Source organism: Lepidochelys olivacea, assembly GCF_965140295.1.
Source record: "Lepidochelys olivacea isolate rLepOli2 genome assembly, chromosome: 11".
Lineage (NCBI taxonomy): Eukaryota > Metazoa > Chordata > Testudines > Cheloniidae > Lepidochelys > Lepidochelys olivacea.
The window spans coordinates 154,325-173,610 of NC_140421.1; the positions used below are offsets into that span (position 1 = coordinate 154,325).

General features: G+C 47.8%; 1 protein-coding gene across 1 annotated transcript in view; it reads right to left on the reverse strand.

Moving 5' to 3' along the window:
* Positions 1-19,286, reverse strand: part of LOC311528178 (unconventional myosin-X-like) — a 269,478-nt gene that overhangs the window by 145,354 nt on the left and 104,838 nt on the right. Inside the window, exons 10-12 of the mRNA XM_084642873.1 lie at positions 12,470-12,588; positions 1,997-2,143; positions 1,300-1,400 (exon numbers count right to left, since the gene is read on the reverse strand). Of these exons, the coding sequence (XP_084498999.1) occupies positions 1,300-1,400; positions 1,997-2,143; positions 12,470-12,588 (367 nt within the window). The remainder of the gene's footprint in view (positions 1-1,299; positions 1,401-1,996; positions 2,144-12,469; positions 12,589-19,286) is intronic.

Here is a 19,286-nt window from a genome sequence, read left to right on the forward strand (position 1 = left end):
TTATCTGTTCAGTGGCTCTCCTTTACAGAGCTGCTCACATTTAGTCTCAATGACCCTATTCAATTGCCTCATTCAGAAAAATAAATGATTCTGTCTTGGAGCTAGAGGGGAATATTTCTCTGGCTGCCCTCTCTCAAGAGGCTCAGATATTATGGTGATGGGCATCAATACAATATCTTAATGGTAGATAGCTATCTAGAGTGCCCAACTCTCAACTGTAAACTCAGTGAATAACCTGGCTAGGGCTTTCTGTTGGACCCTTCAAACTCAAAGACAAAACCACAACCACTTCCACTGAAGAAGAGTCACTAGAAAAAAGAAAGCCCTCAGAGACCTATTCAACTTACAGATTCAGGAACTTTCCCTTTTCAGACCAAAGCCCCATTTGGAAATGAGGCATACATTTTTAAGAGTGAGAGTAATTAATCATTAGAACCACCCAGTGATGGGTTATGGGTCTCTGTCACTGACAATTTTTAAATAAAGACTGGATGTTATTCTAAGATATGCGTGTGTTCAAACAGGAATTGTTTCAGGGAAGTTCTATGGCCTGTGTTACACAGGAGGTCAAGCCAGATGTTCACAGTGTTCCCTTCTAACCTTGCTGAGTACAATAGAGCCAAGGTATCTGGTTACACCACCATTACTGATTGGAGGAAAAGAAGAGGATTTGGAGTTTTCAGATTTTTGTTTCTTTTTGCTACCACAATGGATTTAGAAACAAAAGGCCACACGTCTTGGAAACACCTTCATCATGTGACAGAAAGGAGCTAAGTCTGGCTCTGTGAATGACTAGCTGAGAGAGTACGGATGAAACAGAAGGAAGTTAGAGATGGGCAGGGTGCTGAAAAACTTTCATTATAACATTTGAAAACAAGTAAAAATTTACAAATCTTAAACTTGGGCCTGGTTTGCTTTAGTTCACCTCCTTCCAGCAAGACTGGGCTAAGTTTCAGGTGCCAGGAAAGGGTTTATTGTTTAGGGTGGAAACCAGGCAAAACTTGATATTTGAACCAATTCAACGTTGAGATTGTAGCCTCAGAAAGATCTTATGTAAGATACGGAGTTACAGCTGGGGGTTACTGTAAGCAATCTGGGGCAGAAACCATCTTTGTACAGTGCCTAGCACAATGGGATCCTGCTCCTAGGCACTACAGTAATAAAAAATAATAATGAGACACTCGAGAGCACTTCTTGCTTGAAGACAGAAGTCCCACTCTAACAAAACAGTGCACTGGACAGTTCTCAGTTTTGCATCCTGAAATTTGAACAGAGGCACTGCTCCCTTCCCTTCATTACCTGTTGTACTCTAGCTGCTCCAGGGAGAAGATGTGTTTGTTGAAGTATTCCTGGAGTTTCTCATTGGCATAGTTAATGTTAAACTGTTCAAAACTATTAATCTACAAGAGAGGAAAAAACAAAGATGACAAAAATTAAAATTCAGGTGGCAGGTCTATAAAAAAGTCTTCCTGTGAGGACAACGTGGAAGGGAAACTGCATACAGAAGACCAGCATTTAATGAACGGTGTCTATATGAACTCCAAGGCCAGAATTTACTAGCCTTTGGATAAAGCAGAGGAAAATAGAAGAGTCTGGTATCAACTCACTCTCTCTTTTCTTTCCTATTGGTTATTCATTCTGTCACAGAGCAGCTAATTAATAGGCATCCCTCGCCTGTTACAAGAACACAAGCAAGAATGTGAATGTTTTAGAAACCAGACATCTACTGTGCACACATATCTCAAGGTACAACTAATGTCTATCACAACCCACCCACAAAAGGGAACTAACCATCTATCACAGCCCACAGGAGGACATGCACTGCAAAAGGGCAGCCAAGTGTTTCTTGCTCTCTCTCACAGGCGAGCTGTGTTGGAAAGACGTTTCCCAATATGTGTTGTATTGATCCACACCAGGTATCAGCCTAGCAAATTTCCCTCATACATCCAGTGAATCTTCAGAAAAAACCTGGCCCCCAGAAAGATAAAGTACTGACCTGAAAGTTCTCGAAGCCAAAGATATCCAGGATGCCCACAGACTTAAAGTTTTCCTTCCCTTTGATCTTCATATTAATCTTGCCAATGAGCCATGAGAAGCACTGGGAATACAGTGCCATTGAGAGAGAGTCCCTAGAGTCAACTGCCTGTGAGCATGTAAGGAGGAAAAAGCTGTCATGATAGGTGAGCAGAAGGAGCACATGGATATTACCACTGTCACTACTTTACGACACTAACGACTTATCCCATCCTACAGAGTTATCACACTGCCAGCTGGACAGAGCCATATGTATGGCTGGCTGCCCCATGGAATATACGTTGTATAATGTTTAGTAAGCAGCTTTTGCACAATGCTACCATTGTCCTAGCCACAGCACAGTCAAAAGTCTGAAGCAAGTGGAAGACCATTGACACCTGGGACGCAAGTGCTGAGGGCATGGCAAGAGACCTTGAAGTCACTTTGGGGAGACTCGACCTTTGAGTCAAGAATTTAGAGTTACAGAGAAGACACACAGATACAAAGAACACTGACATCTTAAGAACATAAAAACGTGAGAATGGCCATACTGGGTCAGATCAATGTTCCATTTAGCCCAGTATCCTGTCTTCCAACAGGAGCTGGTGCCAGATGCTTCCAGAGGGAATCAACAGAACCGGGCAACTATCAAGTGATCCATCCCTGTCATCCAGTCCCAACTTCTGGCTGTCAGAGGCTAGGGACACCCAGAGCATGGGGTTGCGTTCCTGACCATCTTGGCTAATAGCCACTGATGGACTTAGCCTCCATGAACGTACCTAATTCTTTTTTTAATACAGTTATACTTTTGGCCTTCACAGCATCCCCTGACAACAGGTTCCACAGGTTGATTGTGCCTTATGTGAAGAAATATTTCCTTATATTTGTTTTAAACCTGCTGCTTATTAATTTCATTTGGTGGCCCCTAGCTCTTGTGTTCTGAGGAGGAGTAAATAACACTTCCTTATTTACTTTCTCCATACCAGTGGAGATTTTATAGACTTCTATCATATCCCCACTTAGTCAGCTCTTTTCCAAGAAGAATAATCCCAGTCTCTTTAATCTCTCCTCGTACAGAAGCCATTACATATCCCGAATCATTTTTGTTGCCCTTTCCTGTACTTTTCCCAATTTTAATATAACTTTTTTGAGATGGGGGAACAGAACTGCACACAGTATTCAAGGTGTGGGCATACCATGGATTTTTTTTTCTCCTGCTGATAATAGCTCACCTTAACTAATCACTCTCGTTATAGTGAGTATGGCAACACCCATTTTTTCATGTTCTCTGTATGTGTGTATATATATATTTTCCTACTGCATTTTCCACTGCATGCATCCAATGAAGTGGGTTTTAGTCCACGAAAGCTTATGCTCAAATAAATTTGTTAGTCTCTAAGGTGTCACAACTACTCCTCGTTCTTTTTTTTAAGCATACTTGCAGTGGCTGAAGAATGTTGGAGTTGTGCCTAGGCCAAAGATGTCTCCATTTGGCCAGGTAGCAAGAGCATTCTATATCCAACGCCCACCAAAACACCAGGCCATGAGGTGGAGGGAACCTGGGTTGGGATGCCTGATTTTCCCCCCATCCTGAGTTAGGAGGCCTGTGAATGGGTGGATCCTGATCAGAGGAGACGGCACAGGGAGTGCAGACATCATTAGAAGTTCTGTGAACCAGAACTGTCTGGGCCAGTAGGATGCTAATAGGATGATGTTGACTCTGTCATGATGTACCTTCCCTATGACCTGTGGAAGCAGGGGTATGGGAGGAAAGATAATACATGAGGTCGTTCATCCAGGTCAGGAGTATAGTGTCACCCTGGGAACTGCAATCCCCTGGAGCAATATAGGGGAAGCTTTCTGTCTGTCTGGGGCACAAAAAGGTCGCACTGCAGTGTACCTCACTGTGTAAAGATCTCACTTAAGACATTGTCACAGACCTCCAACTCATGGTCTGCCAAGAAGCTTCTGCTGAGTTTGTCTGCAAGGGAGTTGTGAATACCAGAAGGTACGCAGCCTGTACTGCGATGCAGCCTGATGCACCAGTTCCAAAGTCTAATGGCTTCCAGGCAGAGAGGATGAGATCTCAGTCCTCCTTGTTTGTTTACATAGACCACAGTGGTGACATTGTCTGATGTTACTTATATATGGAATAGGCGTATGGACTGAAAGGAAGGCCTTGCATGCAAGGTGAACCGCCCATGCTTCTAGTACGTTTATGTGTCGTCTGGCCTTTCATGGGGTCCAGGTGAGCATCCCTCCACAGGCAGGAGGCATCTGTCACAATGGTGGTTCTGGGGATGGGAGGGCTGAAGGGAACACCCACCATGATTTTTTCAGGGTTTGACCACCAAGCGAAAAGAGGTGATAACTCTGGTGGGACTGCTCACCTTGGAGTTGATGTGGTCCTTATCTGGTCAATAGATCAAGAGAAGCCAAGCTTACAGGTACTACAAATGAAACCTGGCAAACGGTGTTACGGCAATGCACCTGGCCATGTGGCCTAGCAGTGAAAGGGCCCTGTGCACTGTGGTTCATGGTCAGTGGGTAATGCATGAAACCAGGTTGTGGATTGTAAGAAACCTGTTCGCAGGGAGGAACAGTGTCACGGAAATAAAGTCCAACATTGCCCCTATAAAGTTTACTGTTCTTGTGGGTGATAAAACAAACTTTTCTCTGTTTATGCAAATGCCTAGAACTATTGCCCTGTCAACGACTTAACCTCCTGATGTGAGCGGCCTACCAGGAGGCAATTGTTCAGGTATGGGAATACCATTTAGCCCTGGTGTCTCATCAGGGCTGCTATTACAGAGGAAACTTTTGTAAATACTCTGGGTGCCGTAACTACCCCAAAGGGGAGGACTCAAAACTGGAAATGTTCCTGGCCTACCATAAAACATAGGAACTTCCTGTGTGAGGGGTGAAGAGCCGTGTGGAAATACACATCCTTCATGTCAAGAGCTGCAAACCACAACCCTTCCTGAAGGGAGGGGAGTAGCGATGCAAACGTAATCATCCGGAATTCAGATACAGATGTTGAGTTGCCAAGGGTCCAGCAAGGGGCTCTACCCTCTGTCTTTTTGGGGATTAAGAAATATGGGGTGTAGATACCCTTCCCATGATACTGAGGCAGGATGTGTTCTATTGCCTCTTAATGTAAACAGATTCTGCCTCCCACTGAAGAATCACCTTGTGAGAGTGATCCCTGAAGGGGGATGGGGAAGAGTTTATGAGGAGGGAAGGAGAGAAATTCTATGAGTGTCCCTGATGGATAATCTCTAAAACCCAATTTCCTGTAATGATTTTCCTCCAGTTGTGGACAAAGCATGTGAGATGGCTCCCAAAAGTGATGAATGAAGAGGCGAGTGGCATCAGTGGTGGAACACGGGTCTTGACCAAAAATGGCCCTTGGCTGTTGGTTGGAAGTGAGAAGAGGCCACAGCAGCAGAGGGGACTGAGAAGCGAGGCCTCTGAATGCTTCAACATTTCCGTGGAGGCTCGGCTTGGTGCTGGTAATAAGGTGCAAGTGGAAGGGGTGGTCTTGGTCTATAGGACTGGCTCTGGTGTTTCCTCCTGGGGGTTCAAGTATAAATCCCCGGGGAATGCAGAGTTGATCTGAGTCCTTTAATGAATGCAGGGATTTGTGTATTCTTTCATTAAAGAGATTTGAATCATCAAAGGGGAGAACATCATCCAGAACCTCCCTAGAAAATCCTGACGCTTACTGCCAAGAGTCACTTTCCATGACTAAGCCAATGGCCAGACCTGGAGAACTGTTTTTGCCACTAGCTTTCCCTCATCTAGAAGGGACTGAAATTGGGCTCTGTGCTCTGTGGGAAGTTGATCTATGAAGCTTGCAAGCCTGGAATAGTTTTTAAAAATCATATTTCGCTAATTGAGTTTGGTAGTTTAACACAAAATTGCAGGCCTGCAGAGAAGAAGACCCTCCTCCCCAGGATGTCCAGTCTCTTAGAGCCCATATCTGTCGGGGTGGCCCTTTGGTAGTGCAACCAAGCCCTTTCTGTAACTGTCTGTAATACCAGTGAATTGGGGGAAGGATGGGAAAACAAAAATTCATCTCCCTTGTCAGGAACAAGAATATCTCCTCTAAGCTCTTTTCACTGTAGGGGAACAGGGTGCTGGAGTGTGCCATACAACTCTGACCAGTTCTAGTACGGCCTCACTGATCAGAAGGGTCACTGTGCTTGGTCCCTGAAGTTGCAAGATATCCAGGAGCCAGCACTGACAGTCTTGGATTCTCTCTTGTGGGATCTGGAGGTCACTGGCACCTCTTTCCAGTAGCTCCTGGTACCACCGATGGACATCTGGAGGAGACGGCGAGGAAGGAGCGAGTGCTTCATCCATAGATGATGAGGAGACACCTGGTGGAACCTGCAGATCCGGATTCACCTCCTCCTCCTCCTCATACACTGATGGATCTGTTTGGCAGGAGGGAGAGTAGTGGTACAATTCTTGAGAAGGGCCCGGATGCCTGCCAAAAAGATCCCACAGACCCCATTAAGGCCAAAAAGAGGGATTGATCAGTTGCAGGGCCTGCAAGGGACTCGGTACCAGTGGTCCTGGGGGGCGGGGGGTGTTGTACTCAAGGAATAGTGAGCATGACTCCTTGAATGTCTGCCAAGGCTCGACTGTGTCTGTAGACCAGAGGTGGGCAAACTACGGCCTGCGGGACCGTCCTGCCTGGCCCCTGAGCTCCCGGCCGGGGAGGCTAGCCCCCGGCCCCTCCCCCGCAGTGCCACGCCGCCCGCGCTCTGACCCGCCACTCCTGCCAGGCAGCGTGGCTGGCTCCACTGGGGCTACAAGCTCCTGCTGCTCTCAGCAGCATGCTAAGGGGGCGGGGAGTGGGGGGGTTGGATAAGGGGCAGGGGGTCCCGGAGGGCAGTCAGGGGACAGGGACCTGGGGGGGGGGGGCTGGACAGGGGGTGGGGTCCCGGGGGAAGTGTCAGGGGGCGGGGGTGTGGATAGAGGATGGGGGGGACACTCAGGGGACAGGGGTGGTTGGATAGGGGGTGGAGTCCCAGGGGGGCAGTCAGGGGGCAGAAGGTCCCAGGAGGGGGCGGTCAGGGGACAAGGAGCAGGGGGGTCGGATGGGTCGGGAGTTCTGAGGGGGCAGTCAGGGGGCAGGAGGTCCCAGGAGGGGGCGGTCAGGGGACAAGGAGCAGGGGGGTCGGATGGGTCGGGGATTCTGAGGGGGCAGTCAGGGGGCAGGAGGTCCCAGGAGGGGGCGGTCAGGGGACAAGGAGCAGGGGGGTTGGATGGGTCGGGGGTTCTGAGGGGGCAGTGAGGGGGCAGTCAGGGGGCAGGAGGTCCCAGGAGGGGGCGGTCAGGAGACAAGGAGCAGGGGGTTTGGATGGGTCGGGGATTCTGAGGGGGCAGTCAGGGGGCAGGAGGTCCCAGGAGGGGGCGGTCAGGGGACAAGGAGCAGGGGGGTCGGATGGGTCGGGAGTTCTGAGGTGGGCAGTCAGGGGCAGGAGGTCCCAGGAGGGGGCGGTCAGGGGACAAGGAGCAGGGGGGTTGGATGGGTCGGGAGTTCTGAGGTGGGCAGTCAGGGGCAGGAGGTCCCAGGAGGGGGCGGTCAGGGGACAAGGAGCAGGGGGGTTGGATGGGTCGGGGGTTCTGAGGGGGCAGTCAGGGGGCAGGAGGTCCCAGGAGGGGGCGGTCAGGAGACAAGGAGCAGGGGGGTTGGATGGGTCGGGGGTTCTGAGGGGGCAGTCAGGGGGCAGGAGGTCCCAGGAGGGGGCGGTCAGGAGACAAGGAGCAGGGGGTTTGGATGGGTCGGGGATTCTGAGGGGGCAGTCAGGGGGCAGGAGGTCCCAGGAGGGGGCGGTCAGGGGACAAGGGGCAGGGGGTTTGGATGGGTTGGGGATTCTGAGGGGGCAGTCAGGGGGCAGGAGGTCCCAGGAGGGGGCGGTCAGGGGACAAGGGGCAGGGGGGTTGGATGGGTCGGGAGTTCTGAGGGGGCAGTCAGGGGGCAGGAGGTCCCAGGAGGGGGCGGTCAGGGGACAAGGGGCAGGGGGGTTGGATGGGTCGGGAGTTCTGAGGGGGCAGTCAGGGGGCAGGAGGTCCCAGGAGGGGGCGGTCAGGGGACAAGGGGCAGGGGGGTTGGATGGGTCGGGAGTTCTGAGGGGGCAGTCAGGGGGCAGGAGGTCCCAGGAGGGGGCGGTCAGGGGACAAGGAGCAGGGGGGTTGGATGGGTCGGGAGTTCTGAGGGGGCAGTTAGGGGGCGGGAAGTGGGAGGGGGCCAGGCTGTTTGGGGAGGCACAGCCTTCACTACCCGGCCCTCCATACAGTTTCACTACCCCGATGTGGCCCTTGGGCCAAAAAGTTTGCCCGCCCGCCCCGGCTGTAGCCATACGGGAGCGGCTCGCACTCCTGACTCAGATCTGAGTTCCAAACCTGCTCCAGCAGCAGTGCCGGGGCAGGCGGTACCAGAACACTCCTGGCCAGATGGCTGGAGGTGGGACAGTTCCTGGGACATCCATGTAGACGCCTCCTCCTGAGTAATCTCTCGCAGGGGGGCCAGGCTGGAGGAAAGTGGAGACAGTGGATAAGGGAGGGATACATCCTCCAGTGCATGAAAGTTTCCATATGCCTTGGTATCCTAGGGGTTCTAGCAGTCAGGTCTGATGGACCTGGTATGTCTACGGCACCTGGATGGTCCTTAGATAATGACGCGGTACTGATGATGGGTTCAGACTACCGCTTGTAGATGGAGTCAGTGAATGTCAGTCCTTACACTTGGGTATTGAGGTGACTAACAGAACTAATGGATCTTTCTTTTTATGTGCTTTGCCCTCCAATCTGGGGGTCATTAGCAGAGCCAGCTCCTTAGGTTCTACGTGCGACATCTCATCAAACTTGCAGAGGGAGCGCATCTCTTATGGACAGTCCTTGACGGGGATCTGTCCTCATGCCCATAAGAGTGCCCTCTGCCCTCGTGGGGAGCCCTAGAAGAGGAGCCTTTAAGCTTAGGTGTTGGAGGCTCCAGTCCCAGGCACATGGTTGGAGGGGCACTGACGGTTAACTGATGCCAATGTACAGGGGGGAGGGGGATCTGCCTGGCCTGGATTGGAGAAGAGGTTCATAGTTTTCTCCATCAGGTGCTTTCTCAGGTGAAGCTCCCAGGCTTCCCGAGTTCTGGGTGAGAAAGAGTGACAGATACTACACTTTGCAGAGATATTCTCCTCTACCAGTCTGTAGAGGCAGCATTGAGGTTTGTCACTGACTGGGAAGGAGAGAGGGCAAGAGATGCAATGCTTGAATCCTGGGATTCTGGGCATAGTCCTGGAGCCTTGGAAGGGTTCTCCAACCAGGGAGAAAGGAAGGAAGAAAAACACTCTACTAAATATTCTATGAACTTTAACTATTAAGCTAAGAAATAAAACTATTTACAAATGTCTTTACAAGTTTTAAAGAGGACATAAAATTCTGACTCCGGCCATGTAGTGGTAAGAAGGAACCAGAGAGACCTTAGTCGGGAGCACGAGGAGATCCATAGCACACGTGCGAATCAACGGACATTGCTTGGAAGAATTTCTGGACTCAGGCAAATGGCACGTATGTGTACCCGTGTGTGAAATACACATAGGGACCGTCACACGAAGAAGACCCAGTGGATCACCCCTGTCCACGTTTGTTGACACCCTCAAAGAATTCTAACAGATTGGTGAGGCATGATTTCCCTTGACAAAAGCAGTGTTGACTTTCTGCCACAAATTGTGTTCATCTGTGTGTCTGATAATTCTGTTCTTTCCTATAGTTTCAACCAATCTGCCTGGTACGGAAGTTAGGCTTGCCAACCCGTAATGACTTGACTCAGCTCTTCATTTTGAGTAACTGTAAGCTGGGATCAGAGAAGCAGCCGCGTTAGTCTGTATTCGCAAAAAGAAAAGGAGGAGTTGTGGCACCTTAGAGACGAACCCATTTATTTGAGCATGAGCTTTCGGGAGCTACAGCTCACTGCATTCCATTGAATGCATCCGAGGAAGTGAGCTGTAGCTCCCGAAAGCTCATGCTCAGATAAATTGGTTAGTCACTAAGGTGCCACAAGTCCTCCTGTTCTTTTTGTAAGCTGGGACTATTTCAAAGGTGTCCCTTTCATGATTTAGCCTACCATGCAAGGTCTTTGCCAAAGCATAGGTCTCCACTGCTGAGCCCCAGCTCCAGAGGGAATTTCACAACAGCACTACTAGCTTTAAGGGTCCCTTCCTTCAAGCCTTTCTTTGCACACAGCATTGAAGTTACAGGTAGGCCATCCACCGCACAACAGACTGCTTGAGGTGCTGTCCTGAAGAAGATCCCATATCCAGATGCATCATGATTCTCCCTAAGGCAATACAATCAGCAGTCATGTCCTGTGGGAACACAAACCTTCCAAGAGACCCTTCCCTTCTCTCAGCTTTTGCACAGAGCCAGGGCTGAAAGAACCCAGCCTTTCTCTGCCCAATTCAGCCTGGCCCGAGAGATGCCAGCCCCTCCCTCATTTTGCTGTTGCTCTTCATCTGTCAGAAAACCTCGCAGCCCCACCCCAGCCCCTCTCCCCAGGTGGGGTCTCAGCATTCTAAACATTCACTTCCTACTGTTTTATCCAGTCTGGCATGTTGAAGGCAGACACTCCAGGTGCGTGTGCCCAGGGGAGACTTGCCCCTTTATACTGTCACCTAGCAGCCTCAAGCACATCCTGGGACGTGTATTCAATTCAGTGCAAGAGGTAGCTGTAAAGCAAAGACACATTGGCCCTGTGGGGTTTTCTCCCTCTGCTCAGATGGTCAATCTCATTTATGAGGGCTGAAGCACCCCTTCTAGACAACCCCTTTTAATGAACCAGCTGCAGGGAAGAGAAACACTCTGCCAGACAGACTGTATGGTTATACAATGTCTTGGCCTCATCTTCCAGGAATGGGCCCTTCCCACCCGGGAATAACTCAGCAAAGCTGCTTTCCCCATACAGTGGCTCAACGGTGATTCTGAATGGCTCCTTTCATTCTCCCAGCCTTGCCTGACTTTGCCCAGCTCCCACCATTCAACACTGAAATGTCAAAGCTCAGAATGGTAATGAGCCTATTACACAATAAGAACTTCCTGGCAGCTCCATCCTCTGTACCCAGAATGACATCTGGAAATAGCTGGACACAGTATTTGGAGGCCAGGGGCGGGGAATGGATTTGGCAGGTCCATACGTAGGTCAATGCAGGTCAATGCAGAGAGACTAGCTGATAGCGAAAAACTCTGAAGGAAGCATTGTGCTTGCTGTATCAGTAATAGTGAATGGACGCATTTCATATGTAGAGTCACCAAGGGATCCAAAACAAGCAAGGATGGATACCACAGCAATTGAATGGGGGAAAAGGTCTGCCCAAGCAGTATGCTATTTTTTAATCTGTATCGCCACACGTTATTGTTCTGAACTGCCTGGGGCTCCCTTTGATATTCTCTGTCTTCCCTGTAGCATTACAGATGTTGGCTTTGCTGTAGTATGATGCTCACTCGCCCCTGGTAATTCTACATTTCTGCTCAGTAGCAGACTGCTGCCCTTCACAGTTAGATTTTATTAACACAGGACAAGATTTTCAAAAAAAAAAAGTCACCTATGCATGTGTAAAAACAGGAACTGTGCCCTCACATGACTAGCTTCCTAAGGGTTAATGACCTACAGTACCATATAGTTATTCAGGTTAATAGACACCATGATGTTATGAACCACAGAAGAACCTAAATAGACACAACAACATTAGGGCTCAAGCACTATGCTGTTTATATTCTCAGATACGTCACTTCCCTCACTAACGCAGATCAGATTGTTTGTTAAAAGTTATATTTGAATACTGGCTCTACTGGATAACAGGAAGATTGTCCTGAGGGAAAGGGCATGCAGCACTAAACTAATCTGCAGTTTGTCCCCATCAGTCAGGCCTGAGACTACTCACTAAGACCCAAATGGAGAGTTCCCACAGCTCAGTTACTATTCTCGAAGATGCTTGGGTCTCTCTCTCCATCAGTCATTATACCCACACAACCCAGTCAGAAGCAGGGACCAGCTCCACACACCCACACCCACCGCCAAGCTCCAAAACTCAGCCCACCCCAGATGAAGTCTAGGAGCCCCACCCCTCCATCCTGGGTCCAAGCCCAGCTCCATACTAACAGTACCCAGTCACAGATTTGGTTTGGATATGAATTTCTCTTTTTACCACTTCCCCACTCAGTTCCAAGTAAGTTTTCATTGTCTGGTCCCTGAAAAAACACACAATCCTCCTTCTCTTCCTCCGCTCACAGAGCACACAATATTCCATCAAACAGCCATTTTGCAGGCCTCATGGTGCTGCTCATTTCTTCCCTTTAATCTATGCAAACACTGCCACCTTGGGGCAAAATCCATGAAGTGACACTGAAACAGAGCACATGATTGCAAGTGCACAGGAAGCCGGACACTCACCTGCTCCACAGTGAGAGGGGAACTGATCTCTTCTCCCCGTAGAATCATGGATCTTTGAGTCAGCACCTCAGACAGCTGGAAGGCATCTAAGCCCAGCAGGTCACTGGCATTGTTCAGTACTAGGACAGAAGAACAGTAACTTTAATTGCCCACGTTCACCTCAGTGATATAGGCTTTTGCTCATAAGCAGATTTTGGGTGGGGCATGGGGGGCATTGCCCCCCCCCACAAACTGCAAGCCTCAGGCAGGCAGCCTGCATGAGGAGACAGAAGACTTCTCCCAGCTTGCGCCCCCGAGACAGGGAGTCAGAATTTTGTTTATAAACAGTGTGATTAACAAGTGATTAAGATAAGAAAGGGCTGTTAGGATGTTTCCTAAAGTTAAATGATCTGTTCCAAACTTGGTGAACTGCAAAAAGTAAGTAGCCTAAATAACAAAGTAATTGTAGATTTTTCCTCAATTGTTTCAACTGTTTTATTCAAGAGGTGGTAACAGAGTTGAGAAGATAACTGATTGTTTAGACAAAGGAAATGCAATAGACCTAATCTACCTGGATGTCAGTAAGGCATCTGATGCAGTTCCACATGAAAAATTATTAGCTAAATTAGAGAAGATGGGGATTAATATGGGAACTGAAAGGTGGATAAGGAACTGGTTAAAGGGAAGACTACAACAAGCCATACTGAAAGGTGAACTGTCAGGCCAGAGGGAGGTTACTAGCGGAGTACCTCAGGGATCAGTCTTGGGACCGACCTTATTTAATATTTTTATTACTGACCTTGGCACAAAAAGTGGGAGTATGCTAATAAAATTTGCAGATGACCCAAAGTTGGGAGGTACTGCCAATACTGAGGACCGGAATACCATACAAGACCTGGATGATCTTGCAAACTGGAGTAATAGAAATGGGATGATATTTAATAGTGAAAAGTCATGCATTTAGGAACTATCAACAAGAATTTTTGCTATAAACTGGGGATTTATCAGTTGGAAGTGACAGTGGAGGAGAAAGAGCTGGGTGTATTGGTTGATCACAGGATGACTATGAGCCATCAATGTGATGCAACTGTGAAAAAGGCTAATGCAGTCCTAGGAATTTCCAGTAGAGACAGGGAAGTGTTAGTACCATTATACAAGGCACTGGTGAGACCTCGTCTGGAGTATTTTGTGCAATTCTGGTCTCCCATGTTTAAGAAAGATTACTTCAAACTGGAACAGGCGCAGAGAAAGGCTACTACGATGATCTGAGGAATGAAAAACCTATCTTATGAGAAGAGACTCAAAGAGCTTGGCTTGTTTAGTCTAACCCGGTGGTTCCCAAACTTGTTCAGCCACTTATACGGGGAAAGCGCCTGGCGGGCCAGGCCACTTTGTTTACCTGCCGCGTCCACAGGTTCGGCCGAGGGTTGTGCTGGCCGCCACTTCGAGCAGCTCCCATTAGCCTGGAGCAGCGAACAGCGGCCACTGGGAGCTGTGATTGGCCGAACCTGTGGACGCGGCAGGTAAACAAACCAGCCCAGCCTGCCAGGGGCTTTCCCTGCACAAGCGGTGAAAGAAGTTTGGGAAAGCACTGGTCTAACCAATAGAAGGCTTAGGGGAGATATGATTACTCTGTATAAATACATCAGAGGAATAAATACCGGGAGGGGAGAGGAGTTATTTAACTTAAGTATTAATGTGGACCCCAGAAAAAATACACGGAAACTGGCCATCAACAAGTTTAGGCTTGAAATTAGGTGAAGGTTTCTAATCATCAGAGGAATGAAGTTCTAGAGAAGCCTCCCAAGGGGAGCAGTGGGGGCAAAAAAACCTAACTGGCTTCAAGACTGAGCTTGGTAAGTTTATGGCGGGTATGGTGTGACAGGGCTGCCTACAATGGCATGTGGCTCATCGGTGACTGCCTGTAGTAAAAATCCCCAACGGCCAGAGACAGGACACTAGATGGGGAGGGCTCTGAGTTACTACAGATAGGGAGGGCACTGAGGGTACTGAGTTACCTGAATTCTTTCCCAGGTATCTGCCTGTTGGGTCTTGCTCCAACTGATCATCATATTTCGGGTCAGGAAGGAATTTTCGCCTGGGTCAGATTGGAAGGGACCATGGGGGGTTTCCACCTCTTCTGCAGCATGGAGCATGGGTCACTTGCAGGTTTAAACTAGTATAAATGGTGAATTCTCCATAACTTGAAGTCTTTAACCCATGATCTGAGGACTTCAGTAACTCAGCCAGAGGTTAGGGGTCTATTACAGGAGTGAGTGGGGAGGTTCTCTGGCCTGCAATGTGCAAGAGGTCACACTAGATGATCACGATGGTTCGTTCTGACTTTAGTAAGACTATCTGAGTAAGAATATACATTACAATTTTAAACCTAACCAGTGTCCCATAAGTGACTTGCCACAAGATGTCAGAACATGTTAGTATTAGAGCTGAGTGGGTCTAATATTTATTTAATTTTCTTTCTTGATATAGGAATTAGATACAATGCTCCTGTCAGATATTTCTGTTATTATCTGCAAAAACACTATAGTTTTCAGTTGCCTAAGTAGGCCCTGGAATCATGGTTAAAGTTGCACGCACCCTGGCACCTCCAAATCTGAAATGGCGCCCTATGGGCAGGCACGGAATTTGTCCCCCCAAACCCCACACGCAGCCCTGTTGGCCTGACTGGAGCCACCCCCAAAATACAGAAGTCAAACTACACCTATTCTTTTGCTGTTTCTTGTTCACACAGAAATCACCCTCTGAGACTCAGTTTTAAGACCCCAGATACATTGCATGCAGACAATACTAGCAGTAAACATATTGCCTTTGGGGCACATTAATGAGCGTTAAAGCCAGCTGACAATGTACTGAAGGTTTCCCTCACCCAAAGCACCAGACTCAGCATTCGGTCCATATAGGAGTCTGGCATTTGTACATAAATCAACATCTTTAATGGTAATAGAAAGGGCAAACAATATTGATCAAAATCCAGCCTCAGCGAGCCATGCCCCTCCTAACAGTATGGAAAAACAATATCAGATTGGAAGGGCTAGGTGTAGGCACATCCAGGAGATATGGGACAAATACTATATCTCACAGCTTCCATCCCACCAAAATATCTAAAAAGACAAATGAGACAGACAGGAAAATGTCAGCAAATGGCCAACTCTAAGTGGAAGTGTCCAAAAGGAATTATGTAACTAATGAGCCAGATAATCCATAAATAAAATGTATGTCATTTTACGTAATGCTAGATTCTTAATCAGATCATCATGAAGTACTAGGGCCTAGATCAGCAAAGGCACTTAGCTGTTGTAACACCTAACTCTTAGGTGCCTAGAAAATCATTGAAGCACTGTGATCCAAAAAGCCCAAGTTAGGTGTCGAGACTCCCTATACAATGAATGGGGAAAGAAAGGCACCTCAGAATGGGATCCACAAAAACCAGCATTCTAGGCAGGGACAGGGAGCTGCCTCAGCTAGCCAATGGAAGACACCAACGAGAGGGGTGTGTGCTAAGCCCCACCCCATCTCTGAGTTCAGAGCCTGAGGGCATGTCTACAGTACAAGCTTAAGTCAACCAGTGTTAGGTCAATTTACAGCCACCACAGTAATTACTGTGATGGCTGATGTCCACACTACCCTCCTTCTGTCGGTGGTGCACGTCCTCACCAGAAGCGCTTCCACCAACTGAATAGAGGCAGTGGTGCGGGGACTGAGAGACAGAGCTCTCAGCCCCTGCCAGGAGCACAGCTGCTCCCAGGCTCTCGCCTCCCCACTCCCCGCCAGGAGCAGGGGCCAGCTGCTCAGGCTTCTTGGCTCCCTGAGTGGGGAGCCAAGCAGGGACAGCCCAGCTGGGAGTGGGGAGTCGGGGGCAGTTGGGCTCTAGCTGTCTGGCTGTCGTGTCAATTTGACAAGACACCCAACAGCCGATGTAAGTAACATAGTGTCTACACAGACACTACATCACCCTAACTACACCGACACAAGTCTTATGCCTCTCGTGGAGGTGGAGGTATTATGTCGGTCTAGTACGGAACTTACATCGGCAGGACAAGGCTGTAGTGTGTACACTGACATAATTAGGTTAATGTAAGCTGCCTTACCTCAACCTTACTGTGTAATGTAGACCAGGCCTAAGTCCAAGCTACAAGGAAACATCTATCTATGCTTGTGATCCACAGCCGGGAACCCCTCTTCTGGAGTCAGGTGGCTTAGGGGCCTAAGTTGTTTCTAGCAAGAATGAATTAGGCACCTGCCTAGTTTTACACAAAACAGACAGAGGGTACATAACCTTTATCCCAATGGTGACACAATCAATTTTTAATTATTGAATTATTTAATTAAAGTTGAACAACTTCAATAGGAGCAATAAATGGGAGGATTTCTTTAGGGATGGACAACAGCTAAGATAGATGTAGCTGATATTTAAAAAAAAAAAAAAAAGAATTCAATGCAGCCAAGAAAAACATCCAATCTTTATTTTAAAATGGTCACCCTTGGTAAGTTGCTCAAATGCTTAATTACTCTCACTGTTAAAAATGTATGCCTTATTTCCAATCTGAATTTATCTAGCTTCAACTTCCAGTCATTGGATCTTGTTATACCTTTTCTCTGCTAGATTGAAAAGCCCATTATTAAATATTTGTTCCCCATGTAGGTACTTATAAACTATAATCAAGTCACCACTTATCTTTCTCTTTGTTAAGCTAAATAAATTGAGCTCTTTGAGTCTGTCACTATAAGGCATGTTTTCTAATCCTTTAATCATTCCAGTGGCTCTTTTCTGAACCCTCTTCAATTTATCTAGATCCTTCTTGAATTGTGGGCTCCAGAACTGGACACAGAATTCCAGCAGCCTTTGCCCTAGTGCCAAATACAGAGGAAAAGTAACCTCTCTTCTCCTACTCAAGATTCCCCTATTTATGAATCCCAGGATCGTATTAGTTCTTTTGGCCACAGTACCACACTGGGAGCTCACGTTCAACTGATTATCCACCCCCACCTCCAAGTCTTTTTCAGAGTCCCTACTTCCCAGGATGGATCCCTCACCCCCGCATTCCGTAAGTATGGCCTACATTCTTTGTTCCTAGATGAACAGATTAACATTTACCCATATTAAAACACATATTGTTTGCTTGCACCATTTACCAACCAATCCAGATCACACCACACTATTTACCATTCCTCCCAATTTTTGGGTCATCTGCAAACTTTATCAGTGATGATTTTATGTTTTCTTCCAGGTCATTGATAAAAATGTTAAATAGCACAGAGCCATGAACTGATCCCTGTGGGACCCCACTAGAAGCACACCCTTTTGATGACAATTTCCAATTACATTTTTATACCTATCAGCCAGTTTTTAATCCATTTAACTTGTGCCATGTTAATTTTATACAATTCTAGTTTTTTTTATCAAAATGTTGTGCAGTACCAAGTCAAATGCCTTAGAGAAGTGTAAGTATTCCAACATCAACATTATTATCTTTTCAACCAAACTGGTAATCTCATCAAAAAGGGATATCAAGTTAAGTCTGACAGGATAAACCCACCCCCAGCCATTCTGTATAGAGTCAGGCGGCCTCTGAGCATACCTAATGGATCAGGCCCCACAGGAGAGGCAGACACTCCTCCCACAGTTCATGAATTGCACTGGGGCTTTGGCAGGAGACAAGCACCTGGATGCCCAGAGGGAGGCAGGAGGGCACATGCCCAGAGGCAGAAACACTGGCACCAAGGGAATTTTTAGTGCAAAAACTGGGGCACCAAGGAGGCTTAGGTGCCTACAGGATTTGGTGGCAGTCAAGCAGTTTTGAGGATTGCAGCAGGGCCTAAAAATCGGAATCAGGAGCCTAGATTCCTTTATGAATCCAGGCCTAGGACCTTACCCAAGTCCAAGTGTATTATATTAACACACTTACCTTCATTAACCAGACTTGTAATTTTGTCAAAGAAGAGTATCAAGTTCATTTGACATTTCACAAAATCATTTTGAAAGGCATGAATTACAAAGCAGCCTTGGAATGAATTACTGACTATGTTACTGTGTAATATTATTATTTATGTTCCAGTAGTGATCAGAGACCCCGTAATCAGGATCACTAAACTGACACTAAACTGGGAGGAGTGGTAGATACGCTGGAGGGTAGGGATAGGGTACAGAGGGACCTAAACAAATTGGAGGATTGGGCCAAAAGAAATCTGATGAGGTTCAACAAGGACAAGTGCAGAGTCCTGCACTTAGGATGGAAGAATCCCACGCACCGCTACAGACTAGGGACCGAATGGCTAGGCAGCAGTTCTGCAGAAAAGGACCTTGGGGTTACAGTGGACGAGAAGCTGGATATGAGTCAGCAGTGTGCCCTTGTTGCCAAGAAGGCCCAATGGCATTTTGGGATGTATAAGTAGGGGCATTGCCAGCAGATCGAGGGACGTGATCGTTCCCCTCTATTCGACATTGGTGAGGCCTCATCTGGAGTACTGTGTCCAGTTTTGGGCCCCACACTACAAGAAGGATGTGGAAAAATTGGAAAGAGTCCAGTGGAGGGCAACAAAAATGATTAGGGGACTGGAACACATGACTTATGAGGAGAGGCTGAGGGAACTGGGGATGTTTAGTCTTCAGAAGAGAAGAATGAGGGGGGATTTGATAGCTGCTTTCAACTACCTGAAAGGGGGTTCCAAAGAGGATGGATCTAGACTGTTCTCAGTGGTAGCAGATGACAGAACAAGGAGTAATGGTCTCAAGTTGCAGTGGGGGAGATTTAGGTTGGATATTAGGAAAAACTTTTTCACTAAGAGGGTGGTGAAACACTGGAATGCGTTACCTAGG